The 22,208-nt window shown below is 36.8% G+C and overlaps 1 protein-coding gene across 1 annotated transcript; it reads right to left on the bottom strand.

Moving 5' to 3' along the window:
* Nucleotides 1-1,342: 1,342 nt before the first annotated feature.
* tspan1 (tetraspanin 1) lies at nucleotides 1,343-7,990 on the bottom strand. Its single transcript, XM_058073613.2, has 8 exons — nucleotides 7,844-7,990; nucleotides 7,691-7,753; nucleotides 5,838-6,044; nucleotides 4,614-4,688; nucleotides 4,051-4,149; nucleotides 2,914-3,054; nucleotides 1,750-1,833; nucleotides 1,343-1,627 (listed from the first exon to the last, which is right to left on the bottom strand). The coding sequence occupies exons 2-8, from the start codon at nucleotides 7,745-7,747 to the stop codon at nucleotides 1,568-1,570; spliced, it is 723 nt and encodes a 240-aa protein (XP_057929596.2). The 5' UTR covers nucleotides 7,748-7,753; nucleotides 7,844-7,990; the 3' UTR covers nucleotides 1,343-1,567.
* Between the last annotated feature and the right edge of the window lie 14,218 nt (nucleotides 7,991-22,208).

Below are 22,208 nucleotides of genomic sequence, written 5' to 3' on the forward strand. Positions count from 1 at the left end.
CAAATTTTTATAAAATTTATTTTTTTGGAAACTGATTTTAAAAACACCGTATTTTAGCAAACCAAATATTCTGAACAGCATATGAATTTTTTGCATTTTTGGATGTACAAAAAAAATAAATCTGTTCACACAATTGAATTGCAAAAACCCAATTAAATAAATCCAGTCTAAATGTTGGCAATAAAGAAACAAATTAATCTTCATGTGAAGACTCTGTGCTTGTGAATTAGCAATGTTGTCCCACAGGGATCCACCCTTGAACCAGTACTCTTCAGTCTTTATTTAAATGATACTTTGGGAAAGTTAGTGATGGCGTCCCACAGGGATCCATACTCACACCAGTACTTTTCAGTATTTACATTTACTTCTTATTTTTCAGTCTAAAAGTCACATAGTACCAGCAGTAAAATTATTTGAATATGTTAAAACAAACTTCCAGCAATAAAGAATTTTTGACACAGAATTTTTATCAAATTAATTTTTGGAAACAATTAAAAAAAAACATTTTAACACATTTAAACCGCATATTATGGCATACTTTGATTCTAACAATTGATTGCAAAACTCCAGTTACATAAATTCTAGTCCGAAAAAAAAATGTTGGCAAAAAAGAAACAAATCATTCTTCATGTGAAGACTCTGAACTTGTGAGTTAGCCGTGGTGTCCCACAGGGATCCACCCTTGAACCAGTGCTATTCATGTACAGTTACATGCTAGTTTGTGATGGTGTCCCACAGGGATCCATGCTCAGACCGGTACTTTTCAGTATTTACATTTGCTCCTACCAGCAGTAAAAATATTTGAATGTGTTAAAACACACTTCCTGGAATGAAGAATTTTAAACACAGAATTTTTATCAAATTAATTTCTGGAAAAAAATTAAAAAACACATTTAAACTGCATATAATTTTTTTTGGCTTACTTTGATTCCAACAATTGATTGCAAAACTCCAGTTACATAAATTCTAGTCCAAAAAAAATGTTGTCAAAAAAGAAACAAATCATTCTTCATGTGAAGACTCTGGACTTGTGAGTTAGCCGTGGTGTCCCACAGGGATCCGTCCTTGAACCAGTACTATTCATGTACAGTTAACATGCTACTTTGTGATGGTGTCCCACAGGGATCCATGCTCAGACCAGTCTAAAAGTCATATAGTACAAGCTGGTAAAGGATTTCAATACCGACACAATGAAATGGTAATTCAACTCAAGTGTAGTATTATCCTAGAATCATTTTTATTTGTATAATCTGTAGACAGTAAATAGAAAAGATGTACTGCATAGAACACAATCATGTGGGAGTTGTCAGCCCAGTTCTAAAAAAAAAACATGGTCAAGTCATAGACAATAAGACATTACGTTGCTAAATGACAATGTAGTAATTGTAGGTATACTTTAACACAGATTTTTTTTGTCGATATTCTATCATCACTCTAAGCCTACTGTAAAAATTTGTAAGAGAATAATAAGAATTAAATCAACAGGGGATCAAATACTTATTCCCCCAGTGTACTGTATATATGTATTGAATAAATTCGGAGTGATGATGTTTATTATGTTACCATCTCAGCTGGCTCTCTTGTCCAGGTGACAATACAAATATATAGACACGACCATGGCCGAAATCTGGGGACAAAAAAAAAAAATTTTCATAAGTAAAATCGATCAAAAGGTGTGAGAACCAAAACCATGACAAGCTCACGGTTCCCAGTTTTCCAAAAATATTCCCTAATCTCGTGCATGCTTACCTCTAGGACACCAATGCCTGCCGCAATGCCTCCCACAATGTTTGCATGCTTTTTAAGAGACGCCAGGATTTGTTCAAAACAGCCCTGAGAGAAAGAGATGACAAATAATACACAAGTACACGCTGTACTTAGAGCCTGTGTACTTTGACTAAAATAGATGGACTTTAACAGGAAATCTCACCCCCCAAAAAAACTACTGTATTTTCTGGACTATAAGTGGCACTTTTTTTTCATAGGTTGGCTGTTCCTGCGACTTATACTCCAGAGCGACTTATAAATAAAAAAAGTGTTTATGCATAAAAAAAACAGAACCAAAATTGTAGCATACAATTTTGAGGTTACCAAAAAAAAAACATGCTAGCTGGGGCGGGTGCTAACCAAGGTTCGACTTTATTAAGACAAAAAATATCATAAATGTTGATATATATATAAATGTTGATATATAATATGAGAAACAAACAAATCAAATAATGACATCTTATGGGGGAATTTTTGGTTAGAAAAAAAGTTATAAAATTATGAAAATAGTCATAATATGAGAATAAAGTCATAATACTACAGGAACAAAAATTATCATATTTATAAAAATTTACAAAAAGTAGCACAAACACTGTTTTGGTCAAATAGTTTGGAAAATTAATTACCCGCAAAAAATGCCACTTATACTCCAGTGCGACTTATGTATGTTTTTTCCTACCTAATTATGCATTTTTGGCCTTGTGCGACTTATACTCCGGAGCGACTTATAGTCCAGAAAATATGGTAATTAGCAGTAATTTTACAAGAATAAATTCAAAATATTAGTACAAAAAGTTGTTATTACAAGAATTACAAGAATAATATAATATGATAAAAACGTTTAGTAGCATAAAGTAGTAGAAAAAGGTATAATATGGGGATAAAGCCTGAATAATAGAAGAAGAAATTGGACAACATTTTTAAAGAAAATAGTTGAAATATTTGGAAAATTAAGCAAAAAATTGGAATAAAAAAGAGTTCATACTAATAATACACTTTTTTTACCCGCTGATGATTTTTCTTGAAATATATCGAACAAAGTTACCCGTGAATTCTTTCATTTTTCCACTATGTGGCCCTCGGTAGAAAAAGGTTAGACACCCCGAACGCTATCCCGGGTCTTCATGCATCAGACGGCATGGTCACCTGAACAGCGCTTTGGCCTGCTGCCTCCGGACTGCAGGCGGCAATGTTAGCCAGGCAGCAGCTCTGCGGTAATCCTCCGTTCTCCTTCTCAAAGTTGGATCCCACAAAGTCTGTGTAGTTGCTGAAACCACAGCACTTCATCTGGGAAATGAAGAAGAATGTTATTATCGTGAACCACTAAGTCACTGTGCTGCCTTGAGGTCCACTTTTCGGGTTGTCTGAAGCCGAAGTCGCAAGCGGATGTCGGATTATTATTTATTTAATTGATGTACGACCGACTTACTTGGAATGTGAGTTGACTCCGCTCGTTACCTACAGTATGTGGTTTTCACGTAACCTTAGAACTCGTAGAGTTTGGTTGACATGACAGGAGAACCTAGGACTCCATACGACCGATTGCGACCTCAGCTTTCCAAGACATTCGACCTGATCTGTCGGATTATTTGGATTAATTGATGCACGACCAACTTACTCGGAACGTGAGTTGACTGCGCTCGTTACGTACAGAATGCGGTTTTCACGAAACCTTAGTACCCGTAGAGTTTGGTTGACATGACAGAGAACCTAGGATTCCGTACGACCGGTTACGACCTCAGCTTTCCAAGACATTCCATCTGATCTGTGGGATTATTTGGATTAATTGATGCACAACCGACTTACTCGGAACGTGAGTTGACTCCGCTCGTTACCTACAGTATGTGGTTTTCACAAAACCTTAGAACTCGTAGAGTTTGGTTGACATGACAGAGAACCTAGGACTCCGTACGACCGTTTGCGACCTCAGCTTTCCAAGACATTCCATCTGATCTGTCGGATTATTTGGATTAATTGATGCACGACCGATTTACTCGAAACGTGAGTTGACTGCGCTCGTTACGTACAGTTTGTGTTTTTCACGAAACCTTACAACTCGTAGAGTTTGGTTGACATGACAGAGAACCTAGGACTCCGTACGACTGGTTGCGACCTCAGCTTTCCAAGACATTCCATCTGATCCAACTTCGTCGGTTCATGCTCAAAGACTAGATAGGCAACACTGGCTGAACAGTCCAGTTCTAATCCGTTCAGCGCTGTGGGATTACGGTGACTTGGATGAATGAGAATATTCTCAGATGCAAACAAGAAGGCTGAGTTCACCTCCGTCATGGTGGTGTTCCAGATGTTGGTGACCGCAGGATCGGTACCGTAATCCTTCTGTAAAGCAGGAGTAGCCCACGCTCGGAGGATCCCCTCAGCCTGTGGAAAAACCAAATAATGGGACCGTCAAATTGAGTGGAATACCCAAGTACTCAGAGTACTCTGTAATCATGCCGTAGTTTGTAGTTGATATCGGATGAAAGGTCTTTCTTAATTTGGCATAATCTTTATGATCGTAGACTGTTGTCGTTCATTTCCTTGTCGTCCATATGATGTCATCTTCAATATTAGTCCCGTTCCTAGTACAGTACTTGGGCTTCATCTGGGCCTCCAATTAATTTGTTTATTTGTCACAATAGCAAAAATGCTCAAGTCAGAAAAATTCATTGTCAGTCTAATAACCTGTCATGGCGGCCGTCAAGACACACAGACACTCACCTAGCACAATCAGAGCTGCGAAAGCCTTAAGACAGACAAGCAATAGATGTGCACATAGGCTTAGCTTTCACTTTCTAGAAGTTGACTTTCTGCCGCAACGGTTAAGGAAAAGTTAGCCAACTTACAAACGATGAGTAGGTCAGCGCTACAACGGCAGCTGCCACTTCAGCAATGAAAATAATGAGGACGATGGAGAAGAACTGCGGGAATAGAGAGGAGAGAGAGTTTGAAGTCTGTGCTTGTGGAATAACGTCACAAGCAATGTCTAGCACACAAAAACATTGTGGTGTCCATTATGGCTTTTACTATCCATCATGAATGTTTCCACCAGTGGCGTCATTAGGCCTATCCTAAAAATTTTTAGGGGGTCTTCATTCCCCTAAAATTTTTTTAGGAGGTTTCAGCCGCATAAAATTTTTAATAATAATAATCAGAAGTATCATTTTAGAAAATTTGAGGGGGTCTTCAACCGCCTAAAAAATGTTTAGGAGGGCTTGTTAAGTCCCCCTAAATAATTGGATATTTTCTATTTATCTTTTCTTATTGATTTTTTTTTTTTACAAAAAAAATCTCTGACAAATTTAAGGGGTCTTCATCCCCTTATTTTTTTTTAGAGGGGCTTCACTTGCCTAAATTTTTTTAGGGGGTCTTCAACCCCCCTAAAAAAAATTAGGAGGGCTTCTTAAGTCCCCCTAAATAATTTGATATTTTCTATTTATTTATTTTATTTTTTTAAATTAATTTTTTACAGAAAAAAGGTTCTGACAAGTTTCATATAATAGGGCAAAAGCAGGCTAATAAGCAAGCCAATAAGCAGGCTAATACTACTACTAATTATTACTACTACTACTGCTAGTAGTAGTAGTAATAATCAGAAGAAGAACAATTTTAGAAAATTTTAGGGTGTCTTCAACCCCCTAAACATTTTTTTAGGGGGGCTTCAGTCACCTAAAAAAAATTTAGCAGGTTGAAGACCCCCTAAAAAAATTGAGGAGGGCTTCTTAAGTCCCCCTAAATAATTTGATATTTTTTATTTATTTATTTATTAATTGATTTTTTCATTTTTTTTTACAAACATTTTTTTCTGACAAATTTCATATAATAGGGCAAAAGCAGGCTAATAAGCAAACCAATAAGCAGGCTAATACTAGCCTACTCCAACTACTAGTAGTAGTAGTAATAATTAGAAGAAGAAGAATTTTGGAAAATTTTAGGGGGACTTCAGTCCCTAAAAAAATTTAGGGGGACTGTCTACTTCATCGCTAAGCCCCCCCCCCCGTCCTCAGAACCTAGTGACGCCCCTGGTCTCCATCATTTGTCCGATCATCCGCTCGTCTGGGTCCACCTACTGTGAGCAGCAGACATTTGCTTTCCTTGTGGGCGCCGCAGCAGCCCAGGAGTCCCAGCAGGACCAGGGCGGACCCGATGGCGAGGCAGAAGCAGGCAACGGTGACGTGCTGCATGCCTTTGCTGGCGAAAGGTCCCAGAAGCTGTATAAAGGAAGTGGCGTCCACGCTGGCCCAGATTCCCATCGCCAGCAAGGTCAGGCCACTTAGCTGCGGGACACGGACAACAAGCAGCTGAGGACAAAAGCGCTTTTGCCCAGAAGTGTCAAAGGTTTTAGAAATGCCATCTTACATTACCAACCCACCCATAAATTTATACCCCAGCATGTCATGAATACCCCTCCCAGGGCCGCGTTCCCAAGGAGGCCCCCGGGCTTCCTTTTATGAGTCAACAGGCTCAGCGATACAACCTGACCTCCTTTCCACGTCTTTATGAAATGGACACCCGCTTTCATTCACGTCCACCATAATAATAACCAGAATAAAAATATCAGGGCAACTGAGGACAGCACGCCAGGGGCGGAGCCTCGCTGATAATGTGCCCCCCCCCAGCGGTTGTCCCCACGGGTCCAAACTTTGAACTCAGAAAATTGCAGCAGTTTTCTTCCATTTTTTACGTTTAATTTTTTTTCACTCAGACCTTTTTCCTATAATATTACAGTTTCCCTACCTATTTTTCCCCCAAATTTTACTTTATTTTGTTTGGTTTCTCAATATTTTCTTTAACATTTCAAATTTACGCATTTTTTTCCCTTTTCTGCTGTTGTTTTTTTTTTTTAAATAAATTTTGTTTTATGACTTTATTCCAATAATTGTATAACTTTTTTCCCCAACCAATTCCCCCCCAAATGTATTTATTTTGTTTTGTTTCTCCTAATATTTTTGACTTTTTTCTCAGAAAATTACAGCAGTTTTCTTCCATTTTAATTTTTTTTGTTTTTATCATATTACAACTTGAGAAAATGAATGTTTGTTTTCTTTAACATTTAAAATTTACGCTACTAAAATTATGTTATGACCAACAAATTACAACTTTTTCCTCTTCATATTTTTTTTGTAAAATTACAGATTTTTTTCCCTTTTCTGCTGTTTTTTAAAAATAGATTTTGACTCTAATACTCCAATAATTTTATAACTTTTTTCCCTGAACCAATTTTCCCCAAATTTATTTATTTTTTCGTTATTCATTATATCACAAACATTTCTGTTTTTTCATCATTATTTCAATCAATCATCAATATTTCAACTTCATAATACTAAAATCCTCACAATATTGCCACCAAATTACAACTTTTTCCTAAAATTACAGATTTTTTTCCTTTTCTGCTGTTTTTAAAAAATAAATTTTGTTTTATAACTTTATTACAATAATTTTACAACTTTTTCCCTTACCCAATTTTCCCCAAATGTATTTATTTTGTTTCGTTATTCATTATATCACAAAAATTTCTGTTTTATTATTAATATTTCAACTTCATAATACTAAAATCCTCACAATATTGCCACCAAATTACAACTTTTTCCTCTTCATATTTTTGTAAAGTTACAGATTTTTTTCCTTTTCTGCTGTTTTTTTAAAATAAATTTTGATTGATGACTCTAATACTCCAATAATTTTCAACTTCATAATACTAAAATCCTTATAATATTGCAACATTATTTCTTAATATTTTCACTGCTAATTTTTTTATGTTACTGTTTTTTTTTTTAGGTTTTCTTGTTAATGTGCCACTGTGAGAATGTGCCACAGGCAACAAATGGCCCCTGGGCCACACTTTGGATAGCATTGGCGTGGAGCGTTTCTGCCCAAAAGTCATTTGTTGACAACAAAAGAGGCGATGGAGAGAATTCCTCACCAGGATAAGCAAGTTGAAGAAGACCATCATCATTTTGACAAAGGTGAAGCAACCCATTTTAATCTGGTATGAGAAATAATAATCATTAGCACATTAGCATAATAATAATAATTTCCACTAAAAAAAACACATAAAAAGACTTATAAAGCCTACCTTTGGGGTTGTTTTTGAAGTCTGCTTTGTCTGACCTTACGTGAGATGGTACTCAAAGAAAACCCAGGCTTGTATCTCCAGCTGGTTACGGGGACAAAGCCAGTACACAATACTTCCCTCCGCAAGTATCCAAACGCTATTGCTACAATCTTGGGTGGGGATTAGAAATCCGAGTGCTCGTGGAAGATAATAGAAATGAGGTGTGGTCAAAGGGAATACAGGTGACAGACAGTGGGTGTTTTCAGTCGGACCTTGAGAGGAAGTCTGGGTGGACGCACTGACCCCTGCAGGTACCCGGTGCGTTTGATAACCTGGGAATTATTTTTATGTATTTATTTTTAATTTTTATATATTTTTTATTGTTGAATACAGAAGAGATTTTTATTTCCTGCATAATAAAATATATGCATATACATTTAACTTTTTTTTTTTGGGGGGGGGGGGTTAAAGGGTTTGATGTTAACTAGCTTCTGATCTTGCGTCATTCTGGTCTATGAACTTTCAAAACAACGTAGAACTCAAGAGAAAGTAACGGCTAATACTTGTACAAACTCTGAAAACAACTTTGACAGGTTTATATTTTGTAAGTAGAAGTCAGAAGTCAGATTTCACTGGCTAAATGTACTGCAAAAAAAGGCCAGTAAGGATAATTCATAATGCCGCCTACAGAGAACATACTAACTCCTTATTTATACATCACAAATATCATATTTTCTGTTGCACAGGTGCAAAAATGCATAATTAGAAAAAAAACATACATAAGTCGCTCCGGAGTATAAGTCGCACAAGGCCAAAAATGCATAATTAGAAAAAAACATACATAAGTCGCTCCAGAGTATAAGCCGCACAAGGCCAAAAATGCATAATTTGGTAGAAAAAAAACATACATAAGTCGCTCCAGAGTATAAGTCGCACAAAGCCAAAAATGCATAGGTAAAAAAAACATATATAAGTTGCACTGGAGTATAAGTCACATTTTTGCAGGTAATTTACCGTATTTTCTGGACTATAAGTCACTCCAGAGTATAAGTCGCACAAGGCTAGAAATGCATAATTAGGTAGAAAAAAACATATATAAGTCGCACTGGAGTATAAGTGGCATTTTTGCGGGTCTAAAAATAATAAATTAAAAAAATAATAAAAAATATATAAATTAAAAAAATTAAAAACAGATTTTTAATTAAAAAAATTAATAAAATCAAAAACAAAAACTTAAATTATATTAGGAAAGCAGGAAGTGAACAAATATAACAGTTACTGATTGTAAAAGTACCAGATGGAGGGGTAGGATTTAATAAGCTTTGCTTCTTCCTACTCCTTTTGGACATGTGGAACTGGGAACTGATTATGGGATGCACTCAATTGTAATCTGATGCATGTTCAAATGAAATTAAACCATTACCATTATCACCATATTTCAAGAAAAAAACATCTTTGTGATGCAGGGGAACAATCCCATGATTAGGATCATCTTAGCTATTTGTCTATGAGAACATAGTTGTACATTTATGAGAAAAAAGTTGGGACATTTAAGTTGCACATTTTGAATAATAATGTTGTAAATTACAGAAAAGTACCACAACAGAGTGGTAAATGTATGTAGTAGAAAAACTGGCTACTTTATGTTACAGGCAATGCCTTTCTCACGCCCCCCCAATGTGGTCTAATACTCTATTGTAGTTTGGTCTTTATTGTACAGATGTGTGAGTCATGAACGAACTGTTCAAAAATCACTTGTCTTTGCTAACTCCTTCACTTACTGCTGCTATCGCTAGCTAAAACCAAAAAAGTTATCATGTGACGTGACCAGCCGGTCACTAAAGCAGGTGATTTTAATGATTAATCCTCCTTTGGTCAATTAAATCACCTGGCTGGAAAGAAAACACGCAGTACTTCCGCTTTGTGTTGACAGTCACGTGTGCTGTACTGGTTCCGGGTACAATTGAGGCACACGTGCGAGTTTCTGCGCATGTGCTGTGTGATGAGTGAATCGAGTACCGAATTCACGCAGCTTTCCAGTTTTAATGGTCATTGTGGAAGAAGGGTAAACAATAATAAATCTCTAAATAAGTCTATATACTTATATACTTATATCAGGATTGTGCCGTTGAAAAGCATATGACCGCACGTGTCCTTTAACTGCCAATCACCAAACGCGTTACTTTAATGTTGCTGTAGTTGCGTGTGTACACCGATAGGTGTCAGTGTTGTCTCACAAATGACGTCCTTGTCGGCTAAGGCGACTCCCACATTGGTGCAGTGATTAGTCCTGCTTCCTACAGAAACTACTATTTCTCTATTACTTACTCATAGACTGCCATTTGTCACCCTGTTCCCTCCTCAGTAAACAAATGAAGGCACTTACACTTAGATAGTATTATTATTAGACTTATTAGATTGTTTATTATGTAGAGTATTATGTTAGTTTTATTATATAATATATTATAATATTAGTATTATTAATTGTAGATTGTTTATTAGATATTAGATAATTAGGATTAAGGTAAAACTTTGTGATGAAGGTGAAAAAATGTAATTATTATTTTCCCTCCTCCCCCTTTCATTTTCAATAATGTTTGAAAATTGTCTTCTAACATTACGACTTCATTCCAATTCTCCAAAAATGATACGTTCAATTTGTTTTGTTTGTTTCTCATAATACTACGGTTAGGGTTAAGGTTCTCTTCATATTTTGACTTCATTATTGTAAAATAACATGACATATATTAAATTTATTCTTGTATAATATTATTGACTTTATTCTTGTAAAATTACTGTAGATTTTTCCATTTGTGCTGTTGGTTTATTTATATTTTTCAACTAATTCAACTTTTTGCATGTGAATTTTCTTCTTGTAACGATAATTTTATTCCTATAATATTTTGACTTAATTATAACTTATATGAAATTTATATATGTTTTCTGCCACCCAAAAATATTTACTACTTTATTTATTTTTTTGTTTTTTGTTTTTCATAATATTACATATTTTGTAACTTTTGTTACTGACTGAATTTTTTCTCTTAATATTTTGAGTTTATTCATATTATTTAATGTCTATGGGGCTCTTAAAACCTGCATTCAGAAGGTCTGAAACAGGTTTTTTTATGCCCTAACTATTAAAATATTTGATGGTGCTTGTTGAGTATGACAGTACCCCCTGTCATTCTTTTTGAGTATGACAGTACCCCCTGTCACACTCAACATGCAATTTGAATTTTTAGTCAAAATTTTCCAACTACTTCCAATTTCTTCTTTTGAATTTTCTTCTTGTAATTATGAACTTATTTCCATAATATTTAGACTTTAGTATAACTAATAAAAAATGTATATGTAATAATTTTTGCAACCCCAAAAATACATCCAAAATTACTAATTTGATTCATGTAAAAAAAAAATTCTTCCATTTTCCAACCTTTTCAACTCTTTTATTGTATTGTAAATTTTCTTCTCATAATGTTATGACTTTATTGCCGTATATTAAAAATTCAAAATTTCCAAAAGTTACAACGTTAATTTTTTATGTGGTAATATTCAGCTGAAAAAAAAACAGATTTCCAGATTTATTCTCCTAAAATTTCTACTTTTTTTTTACTTGATTCTCTGAAATTTGCAGCTATTTTTCCATTTCTTTTTTTTCAAATTTTCCAACTATTTCAACTTTTTTTCTTGTGAATTTTCTTCTTGTAATTATGAATTTATTTCTATAATATTTTGACTTTAGAATAACTAATAAAAAATGTAGATGTAATAATTTTTGCAACCAAAAAATACATCCAAAATAACTAATTTGATTCATGTAAATGTTTTTTTCTTGTTTTTTTTCTTCCATTTTCCAACCATTTCAACTTTCTTCTTGTAAATTTTCTTCTCATAACGTTATGACTTTATTGCCGTATATTAAAAATTCAAATTTTCCAAAAGTTGCAGCTCTAACTTATCTTGTTTGTATGTGGTAACAAAGATTTCCAGACTTATTCTCCTAAAATTGAAACTTTTTTGATTTTTATTCTCTGAAATTTGCAGCTATTTTTTTTTTTTATTTTCCAACAATTTAACATTTTTTTCTTTATTTTCCTCTGGTAATTATGATTTTATTCCCATGTTATTTTGACTTCATTAAAGGTATTAAAAAAATGTATAAATATTTTCTGTAAATTAATTTTCCAAAAATCTTTTCCCAATATTACCACTTAAAACATAACGTTACAATTATTTTTCCTCATAATATGGCAGAACTATTCTTGTAAAAATATGCATTTTCCTCGTTAGATTACATAATTTTGCCCCTAAAAGCTGATTTTTTTCTTTTGTATTACAAAGTAAATTTTTAGAATATGCCGCAGCACAACAAAAGAACAGCTACAGACCATAAATGGCGCTGAGACCGCCCTTTGGACACCCCCGTACTGACCGATATGGACACGGTGTCGGGACAGAACAACCGCAACGGCGGCGAATGCGCCAGAAGAGGCTTTGCTGGTTTCTCCGTCCACTGATGAATAATTAGACCGGGCCAGATAAATAGCCACAGGCTGCTGCCAGGCAGAACGAGAGAAATCCATTTGGATTATTACTCCATACATAAAACCCATTTTCATTTTCACAGCCACAATTTGGTTTACGGTCAGAATAACAAATAGATAACAGCTCAAAAGAAAACAATGGCGCTTACTCTGGACTGAATTTAGAGTCTCGGCTTTTGCGTCTCACTTAAACCCACAGAGAAGAGGAAGGGGATGAATATAAATGAACAAAGTCCACGGTCACGGCCGTGATTTTACAGCTTTCTCGGCTCCCGGACAGAGCCACTTGCGTGAATAATAACGCTTCAGGTGTTGGAAAGACCATCAACTCTAATTAACAGATGAATTCATTTACTTCCTCAACTCCGCTCGTGCATGCTTATTGCTCGAAAACACGCTAGAATTCATCGTAACCCACAGAAGTGAAAATGTCGACTAATGCTCGTCACATTTCATCCGACCGTGGTCTGGGGACGTTTATTTCCTATTCCTATTATTAAAAAAAATTAATTAACAAAAGGAACAAAAACAACCCCAACGTCAAGCTCGATATATACACAAAATAATGAGTAGGCATACAAATATAATATTAAAGATAGTTGTGGTTGACTATGGTCTGTTTTTCATAGGTTGGCTGTTCCTGTGACTTATACTCCAGAGCGACTTATAAATGAAAAAAGTGTTTATGTTACATAAACAATGGACACCTTTTGTGTTTATTTTTTGTGTATCTGAATAAGCATTGTGTTAGCATATCTTACACCTATTCAGCCTGTTCTTGATTCTTTTATTGTTAGAACTTGCCTTCCAAGAGGACGTAATGTCTGTTTTGGTCAAGTAGTTTATAAAATAAATTACCCGCAAAAAATGCCACTTATACTCCAGTGCGACTTATGTATGTTTTTTTCGACCTAATTATGCATTTTTGGCCTTGTGGGACTTATACTCTGGAGCGACTTATAGTCCAGAAAATATGGTATATTGCATTGTTTTTCTTTGTTTGCATGCAAGATTATAATTATTCTCTTAAATGTATTTTTCTGTTAATATTTTGGGTTTTTTATTTAGATTAATGGGATTTACATAGTTTCCTATACGAGTTTCCTATACGAAATACTGAAAACTGAGGTTCCACTGTACACATAACATATAGCATATAGCATATAACATATAACATATAACATATAACATATTGCATATAGCATATAACATATAACATATAACATATAACATATAACATATAACATAACATATACCACATAACACAACATATAGCATATAACATATCGCATATAGCATATAACACACAACATATAGCATATAACATACCATATCGCATATAGCATATAGCAAATAACATACCATATCGCATTAGCATATAGCAAATAACATTGCATATAACATATAACATAGAAAATAATATATAACATATAACATATAGCAAATAACATATAACATATAGCATATAGCAATTAACATATAGCATATAGCAATTAGCATATAGCATATAGCATACAGCATATAACATACAGCATATAGCATATAGCATATACAGGACCTACAGGACCCCAGTAAATAAAGCCATGAGGGGGAAGAGCAAAGGTTAGGGTAAGGTTAGGTGTAGTCAAGTCATACCTGGTATAAAGGTCACCAGGACATTAATTCAAGGCACTTTAGTGTCATTATGAGTAATGGTGCGTGTGAATGTGTGTGTGTATATGAGTGTGTGTGTGTGTGTGTATGAGTGTTAAATGGGGTCTCCTCTCTGTATGCGTTAATAACAAAACACCCTTGGATGGTATTGATTGGCCAATCTCATTCCCATCTGTCCTTCGAAGGGTCCCTTCATCATTCTGGTTCTGGAGCGCCCTTCACCCACTCACCCCCCCCCCCCACCTCCATTTAACCGCCACCTATCATCGCCCCCTTGCTGTCAGCCGCTCACACATCCCCGCCATCATATGTTAAATACGCGTTTTAGTCGCCGACATGAATCATCTAGCGTAGGAAAAGTCACCCAAGTGGGTTTTTAGTTTCGGGAACGTCAGTGGAGGACGACTGAAAGACGAGTGCAATCCTACTTTCCACTGCTTTATTTCACGCCGTGACGGCAAATATTGCCCGGTGTTGTGTACGGCCGGCGGTGCGTGCACGTGCGTGCTCCCGGCTTCAAATGAGTCTTATGGAATAATGGACGTCAAGCTGTGCCGACACAGCGTGAGCACATTTTCATCTCCTCCAGTGTCAGTCAGTGTGCAGCAATGTGACAGTGTGCAACACTCACAGTTGGAATGCCTCCACTCTTCGGGGACAACTTTGTACACGATGTTGGAGCGTGTCGGAGTGGGGGGGGTCGGAGGGTTGTTTGATGCGCTTCTTCCGTGCCAAACCGCTCCAAGCGTGCTGTTTATGGTTCTGACGACAAGGGAGGGCCTTCCCAAAACTGTTCCACAACGTCTCGCGTGTTGTCCAACCACTCTGCGACTTCTAGAAGTTTCTACTTGCTCATCAACCAACTTTCTGTCAGCTTATAACAACATATTTATCATGACTGGAGTCACAGTGATTAGAAACCTTCACTCAATAGTTAAATTGCATGGGGAGTGCGACAGTACTCCCTACCTTTGACACTTGATCAGGCTTGAAGCACTGCAAAAATCCCTTGTTTATCGCGGGTAACTGCTTCTAGGGCCGTGAATTTCGAGTCAGTGATGTGACCTTCACTCAATAGTTAAATTACATGGGGAGTGCGACAGTACTCTCCACCTCTGACACTGAATCAGGCTTGAAGCACTATAAACATCCCTCGTTTAACGCAGGTAACTGCTTCTAGGGCCGTGAATTTCGAGTCAGTGATTAGAAACCTTCACTCAATAGTTAAATTGCATGGGGAGTGTGACAGTACTCTCCACCTCTGACACTGAATCAGGCTTGAAGCACTACAAACATCCCTCGTTTAACGCAGGTAACTGCTTCTAGGGCCGTGAATTTCGAGTCAGTGATTAGAAACCTTCACTCAATAGTTAAATTGCATGGGGAGCACGACAGTACTCTCCACCTCTGACACTGAATCAGGCTTGAAGCACTACAAACATCCCTCGTTTAACGCAGGTAACTGCTTCTAGGGCCGTGAATTTCGAGTCAGTGATTAGAAACCTTCACTCAATAGTTAAATTGCATGGGGAGCGCGACAGTACTCCCCACCTTTGACACTTAATCAGGCTTGAAGTGCTGCAAAAATCCCTCGTTTAACGCAGGTAACTGCTTCTAGGGCCGTGAATTTCAAGTCAGTGATTAGAAACCTTCACTCAATAGTTAAATTGCATGGGGAGCGCGACAGTACTCTCCACCTCTGACACTAAATCAGGCTTGAAGCACTACAAACATCCCTCGTTTAACGCAGGTAACTGCTTCTAGGGCCGTGAATTTCGAGTCAGTGATTAGAAACCTTCACTCAATAGTTAAATTGCATGGGGGGCGCGACAGTACTCCCCACCTTTGACACTTAATCAGGCTTGAAGCGCTGCAAAAATCCCTCGTTTATCGCGGGTAACTGCTTCTAGTGCCATGAATTTGGAGCCCTTTAGACATGACATAACACCCATATAGCCACCTTTATACTCCTATTACCCAATACAGTAGTATAATAACACAAAATACGCATATGTACATACTCGTGTGTGAACACATCACCCGTGTTAGTGCCTGTCTTGAGGTCATTCAAACAGTCTGCTGCTTGTGTATCTCATCGACCATTCCAGTATGATCACTGAGACGTAGCGTCCAGTGTAGAATACTACATATTTTTAGGATTTTCATTCATTTTTCAAGGCACACAAAAAAATTGTGGTCTAGGACTGTAAAAACATAGTACATACCAAAAAGAAAAGGTAACACTAGCAAGGCAACATTGCAGTAGCTATTGCGGAACAAACCTGGCTAACCCTAACCACTCATTGGTTCCTTATTAGTTCCTCATGAACTACTTTACTCATGACTTCCTCATTAGGTTTTATCATTAGATCCTCAGTAACTACTCTACAGTGATGCGCCTTAGTCATTAGTTCATCATTACCTTCTCATTAGTTCTTCATTAGTTCCTCAGTAACTACTGTTTTCTTGTGGACCTTCAGTGAGGTCAAAGAAAGATTTGACTCTATCACTTTGTTTCTAGCTTTTTCTCCTCTGTAGTAATCAGTAGTATGGTAATATGCACCTTTGACACAAACTTAGCCATATTTACCGTATTTTCTGGACTATAAGTTGCTCCAGAGTATAAGTCGCACAAGGTAGAAAAAAAAAACATACATACGTCACACAAGGCCAAAAATGCATAATTAGGTCGAAAAAAACATACATAAGTCGCTCCGGAGTATAAGTCGCACAAGGCCAAAAATGCATAATTAGGTAAAAAAAACATACATAAGTCGCACTGGAGTATAAGTCACATTTTTTGCATGTAATTTACCGTATTTTCTGGACTATAAGTTGTTCCGGAGTATAAGTCGCACAAGGCCAAAAATGCATAATTAGGTAGAAAAAAACATATATAAGTTGCTCCGGAGTATAAGTCGCACAAGGCCAAAAATGCATAATTAGGTCGAAAAAAAACCATACATAAGTCACACAAGGCCAAAAATGCATACTTAGGTAGAAAAATAACATACATAAGTCACACAAGGACAAAAATGCATAATTAGGTAGAAAAAAAACATACATAAGTCGCTCCGGAGTATAAGTCGCACAAGGCCAAAAATGCATAATTTGGTAGAAAAAAACATACATAAGTCGCTCCGGAGTATAAATCGCACAAGGCCATGGGTTGAAAAAAACATATAAAAACATAGAAATAGGTTTTGGGTAGCAAATGAGTTAATTTAGGTAAAAGTGGTGTAAAATTTGCTTAATATGCATATTTGAATAAAAATAAAAATATAATAATTATTATAATGATTGTAATAGTTATAGTAATAATTGGACATATTCAACCACGAAACAGCCTGATTTATGAATTTATACATTTTTTAAGAACCATGATAGAGTGAAGCTGGGAAGTGCAATATTACTATTGGAGGGATTAGGGTAAGTAGTCAGCGAGTTAGTCATTCTGTTACTAATTGAGTTAGTTTTGGGGAAAGTAACGAGTAACCAGAACCAACATACGGTCGCCATCGGTTACCTCACCCTCCCATCCGTGCACCGGTCTCTCCATGCTATACCCCCCCCCCCCCACAGTGTGTTTTCTCTTGTTCTCACTCTTTTACGCCACCGCCATCTCCTCCTTCATCTTTCCTTCTGCCATTTTTCCTCATCTCGCAGCGCTTCCAGCATCCCTTCTCTTCCAGAGTCATCAAATGAAGATTAAAGAGCCTTCACTCACTCACTCGCTCCCTCTCTCGCTCGCCCACACTTGCAAACACACACACACACACACACACACGCTCCAGCTCCCCCAGGAAGCCTTCACACAATTATGTGTAGAATGGGATTCATTCTCAGCCTTCAACAAGTCATTAAGTGCATATTGCAAATGGTATGTTTCAGCAGAAAGCATTGATGAGGAACACTGGGAACGCCGGGCTTCGGGGGAGGCCGGAATGATTTTAATGTGTGTTAAGACTTCATTTGCATACCACATATTGTAAAGTGTATGTATATTATATGGAGAGGGACGAGGCGGGGGGCCGGGGGGGGGGGTGATTAAGGTGCATATTACCATACAGTAGGACCTACGGGTCAACGATGTGCAAACTTTAGACATCTCTTTTCTACTGCAAAAAAAAAAGACACATACACAACATGTTTTATGCAGTAGATGTGGCTTCGTAGTCAAATCACATGATCTTACTTGCAATGCAACGCAATGCATTTCTATCTGCAGTGGCTTTTCTGCTTTATAAACAGTGCTGGGCCCCGTTCCTGGTTTCTTATTTTGGGGTTTGGCACACGTTCAGATCATCAAAGACATGTAAATATTAGGCAGTGACAACACACCTGTACACAAAATGCAGTTTTTAAATGAAACTTTTTATTTTTATTATTTATATTATTCGTAATAATAATTATTATAATATATTATTTATATAATATAATATTTATTACATTATTATATATTATTTATTATAATATTTATTACTGTGAGTGTGAATGGTTGTTTGTCTGTATGTGCCCTGTAATTGGCTGGTCACCAGTCCAGGGTGTACCACGAAGACAGCTGGGATAGGCTCCAGCAGATTTTTACTTGTTTTTTGTCAGTATTTTTTTACTCTTATATTTATTTATGTATTTTTAGTCATTTTTATTTTTGTATTTTTATTATTTTTTTATACTTTAAAGTCATTGTTACATTTTGATTTAGTTTTATTTTGTACACTTATTTCAGTCATTATTAAGTATTTTAATTATTTAATATATTTTCAACTTTGAAGTCAAACCAAGCAAAACTATAATATAATTTTTTATTATACAAAAATTATATTATGTTTATTATTGATTGTAATAATAATTATTATAATATATTATCTAATAATATGTTAGAATTAATATTATAATAAATATAATTAAATACATAATTATATTATTCAATTATTATTTTAAATTATTATTATATTATTTAAGTATATTATAAGTATTATAATATATTATAATATATAAAGTATATTTTAATATACTATAATATAATGATTTATTGTAATAAATATAATTATTCATATTATTTTAAAGGAGATACATAATTATATAATTTAATTATTATTTTAATTTAATTATATATTATTTAATTATTATTATAGGTATTATAATATATTATATTATATAAAGTATATTTTAATATATTATAATATAAAGATTTATTATAATAAATGTAATTATTTATATTATTTTAAAGGAGATAAAAAATCCAAACGTACATGGCCCTGTGTGGGAAAATGATTTTAAAGGTGCATTCTGTGTTGAGTTGTGGGTCACAGAATCGAAAATGAGCACTTTATTTCTTACCCCAAAATGTCATAAACCACACTTCTCCCAGGGGTTTATTTTTCCAGGTCCTGTTGGGGAATAAATTTTTTCAGGTTGCTTCAATGACACTTTTCAGGTCCATGAGGTGCGGGAAACCTCCCACACCCTCACCAGGGGGTCCCTGCAGGACCCAAAATAGGCAGAATGTGACACTTATCCACACAGTCCATTTAGCTGGCGCTAAATATTTTTTTTGTGTTTTTTTTTAGGTTGCCAGTCGTTTTTTAGGCCAGGAAGTGTGAGAAATTCTTATTGGGGGCCCAAAATCGAATCTAAAAATGTCCTAAAAAGCCACTTTTCCATGGTTGGATTGGATTTCCTGGGGGTTGGGCGGCGCGCTGAAGTGTCCTGTAGAAACATTATTGATGCAGCACCCCCCCACCCTTGACCAGCAATTACACCTCTCCAAATGATGATCCATACGAGCAGACCAGACTTGACCACGGATTGGGGATGAATTGAACTCTGTCTCCTCCTCTCCCATCTCTTTTGTCCCTCGCCCCCAACTCCGGTGCCTTCCCCGCCTCTCACCTCCGTGTTTGGCGATGGAGACGGATGGCACCGGGCCACTGGCCTCGGCCCCTGCAGATTGATTATTGATCAGGGGGACGGTGATGGATTGAGGGCTGAAAGTGGAGGCAGAGGTGCAGAAGTGAGAGGATTTTACAGAAATTTATCTCTTAAAAGTGGGCTTGAATGATGGCACCTCGGGTACTGAAGGGGGGGGGGGGTGGTTGCTGGGAAGCCGTCACCTTAAGAGGGAGCTATTGACTTCACCATCAAATGTGTTCGTGTTTGGGACGGGGTTAAGAACAGGATAGGCGACACCGACGTAGCCGTACTATAATGTACAGTGGATCCTTACGTTTGTTGCATTATCTTCAACAAAAGCCTGTTTTTCCGGCAATCCAGTCTGGGATTCAGAGCTTTCCGGAATGCCCTCCCAGAACATATAAAAACTTCAGACTCGGTTACCACCTTTAAATCCCAGCTTAAAACTTATTTATTCAGACAGATTTGACCTTGAGTGTCCTGAAAGGCGCCTATAAATAAAATGTGTTATTATTATTATTCATTCATTCATTTTCTACCGCTTATCCTCACGAGGGTTGCGGGGGATGCTGGAGCCTATCCCGGCTGTCTTCAGGTGAGAGGCGGGGTACACCCTGGACTGGTGGCCAGCCAATCACAGGGCACATATAGACAAACAACCATTCACACTCACATTCATACCTATGGACAATTTGGAGTCGCTAATTAACCTAGCATGTTTTAGAAATGTCGGCGGTACCCGGAGAAAACCCACGCATGCACAGGAAGAACATGCTAACTCTACACAGAGATGGCTGAGGGTGGAATTGAACTCGGGTCTCCTTGCTGTGAGCTCTGCGTGCTAACCACACGACCACCGTGCAGCCTGTGTTCCGACGTAACTGCAAATTTTCTGTAGAATTTTTACCACTTCCACAATTGTAATTCAAATTGAGAGAATGTAAATCGGGAGAAGTGGAAGAACTAGAAGAACTAGTTAGCTTGGTAGCTTGCTATGCTAGCGGTGGTGCATTGATCCCGTAGCCTGTGCATTAGAGTTGCGCAATTTACTGTAAATAAAAAATAATAGGAGTTTAAGGTGACTGTAGGGGTGTTATTTCAGTCTATTAATAATAATAGTTATTATTATTATTATTATTTTACCTAGTGACAACAGGAAAAATAATAATAGTAATGATAAAAACACCATCGGTTACTGTTGTACTTCAGTAATGTCAGCATTGCTGACAGACAGATGGCTATCAGCAAAGCTCCAGGGAGTCGCTGCTGCTTTAAAATGGGGGAGCCAAGAGCTCGAACTGCAATTTCCACACGTTTCACTCCTTTGACTTTTTCTACCTGCCGCGGTCTTTGTGAGCATTAGCGAGCGCGTGCACGTGTGCGCTTGTTTACTCCCTTTGCACGGCAGTGAGTGAATATCAGCGTGCTTGATAAAGGAACAGAAGGAGCCCGTTGGCTGGTACGCATGAGTGTGCTGGAAGCAGATACTGCAGGAAATAAATGACATGCAGGCAGAGTCCCAGCACAGAGCGTACGCTGGGCGCCATCGCGGATGGCAACTCCTGCCTGTGTGTCCTACCAAAGTCATTTGTTAGCCATAATGATTATATTCTGCTTTTTGGGGTAATTATCAAAAACAATTTGTTATGAAGACGCTGTGAGTTCATTCAGGGCCCCCGGGCGCTCGCATATGTTCCCTATACTGTATATACCTCACCCCCCCACACAGTGGGTGTATCTCAAGAGGAGCCATCCTCAGTGGGGTACTGCATGGATGAAGTTATGGAACTGCTACATTCGTAATAATATACTATTTCTTCATAAAAACAAGTCAGTAAGCAGCGTATCTCCCAGAACTTTTTTGTTGATCATGAAAGCTTCAGCTTTTTTACTCTTGTTTTTCAAAACATGTGCCCTACTGTATTGCCTGTGCTATTATTCTTATGACAACACCACGCAGTAGCACTGTTTGACCTCAATACGTCCTATTGACTTGAAATTTCTCAATTGAACTCAATGTACTTTACAAAACACCCACTGTAACTTTGGGTGGTTTAGTTGAATTACTGTGAAATTTGGTACACGTCTTTAGGGCACTCATGAGCACATGTGTGTCAAATTTGCACAAGATCGGTCGAAAAACATGGCCACCATGAAGCAAAACTTCTAATTGTCCATAAGTCAGATTGACCTCAATTTGCCCTTTACGAAACAAAACTTTGGGTGGTTTGGTCGAATTACTGTGAAATTTGGTACACACTTTTAGGACA

Source organism: Doryrhamphus excisus, linkage group LG4, assembly GCF_037039965.1.
Source record: "Doryrhamphus excisus strain RoL-2023G ecotype Guam linkage group LG4, RoL_Dexc_Guam_v1.1, whole genome shotgun sequence".
Taxonomy (NCBI): domain Eukaryota; kingdom Metazoa; phylum Chordata; class Actinopteri; order Syngnathiformes; family Syngnathidae; genus Doryrhamphus; species Doryrhamphus excisus.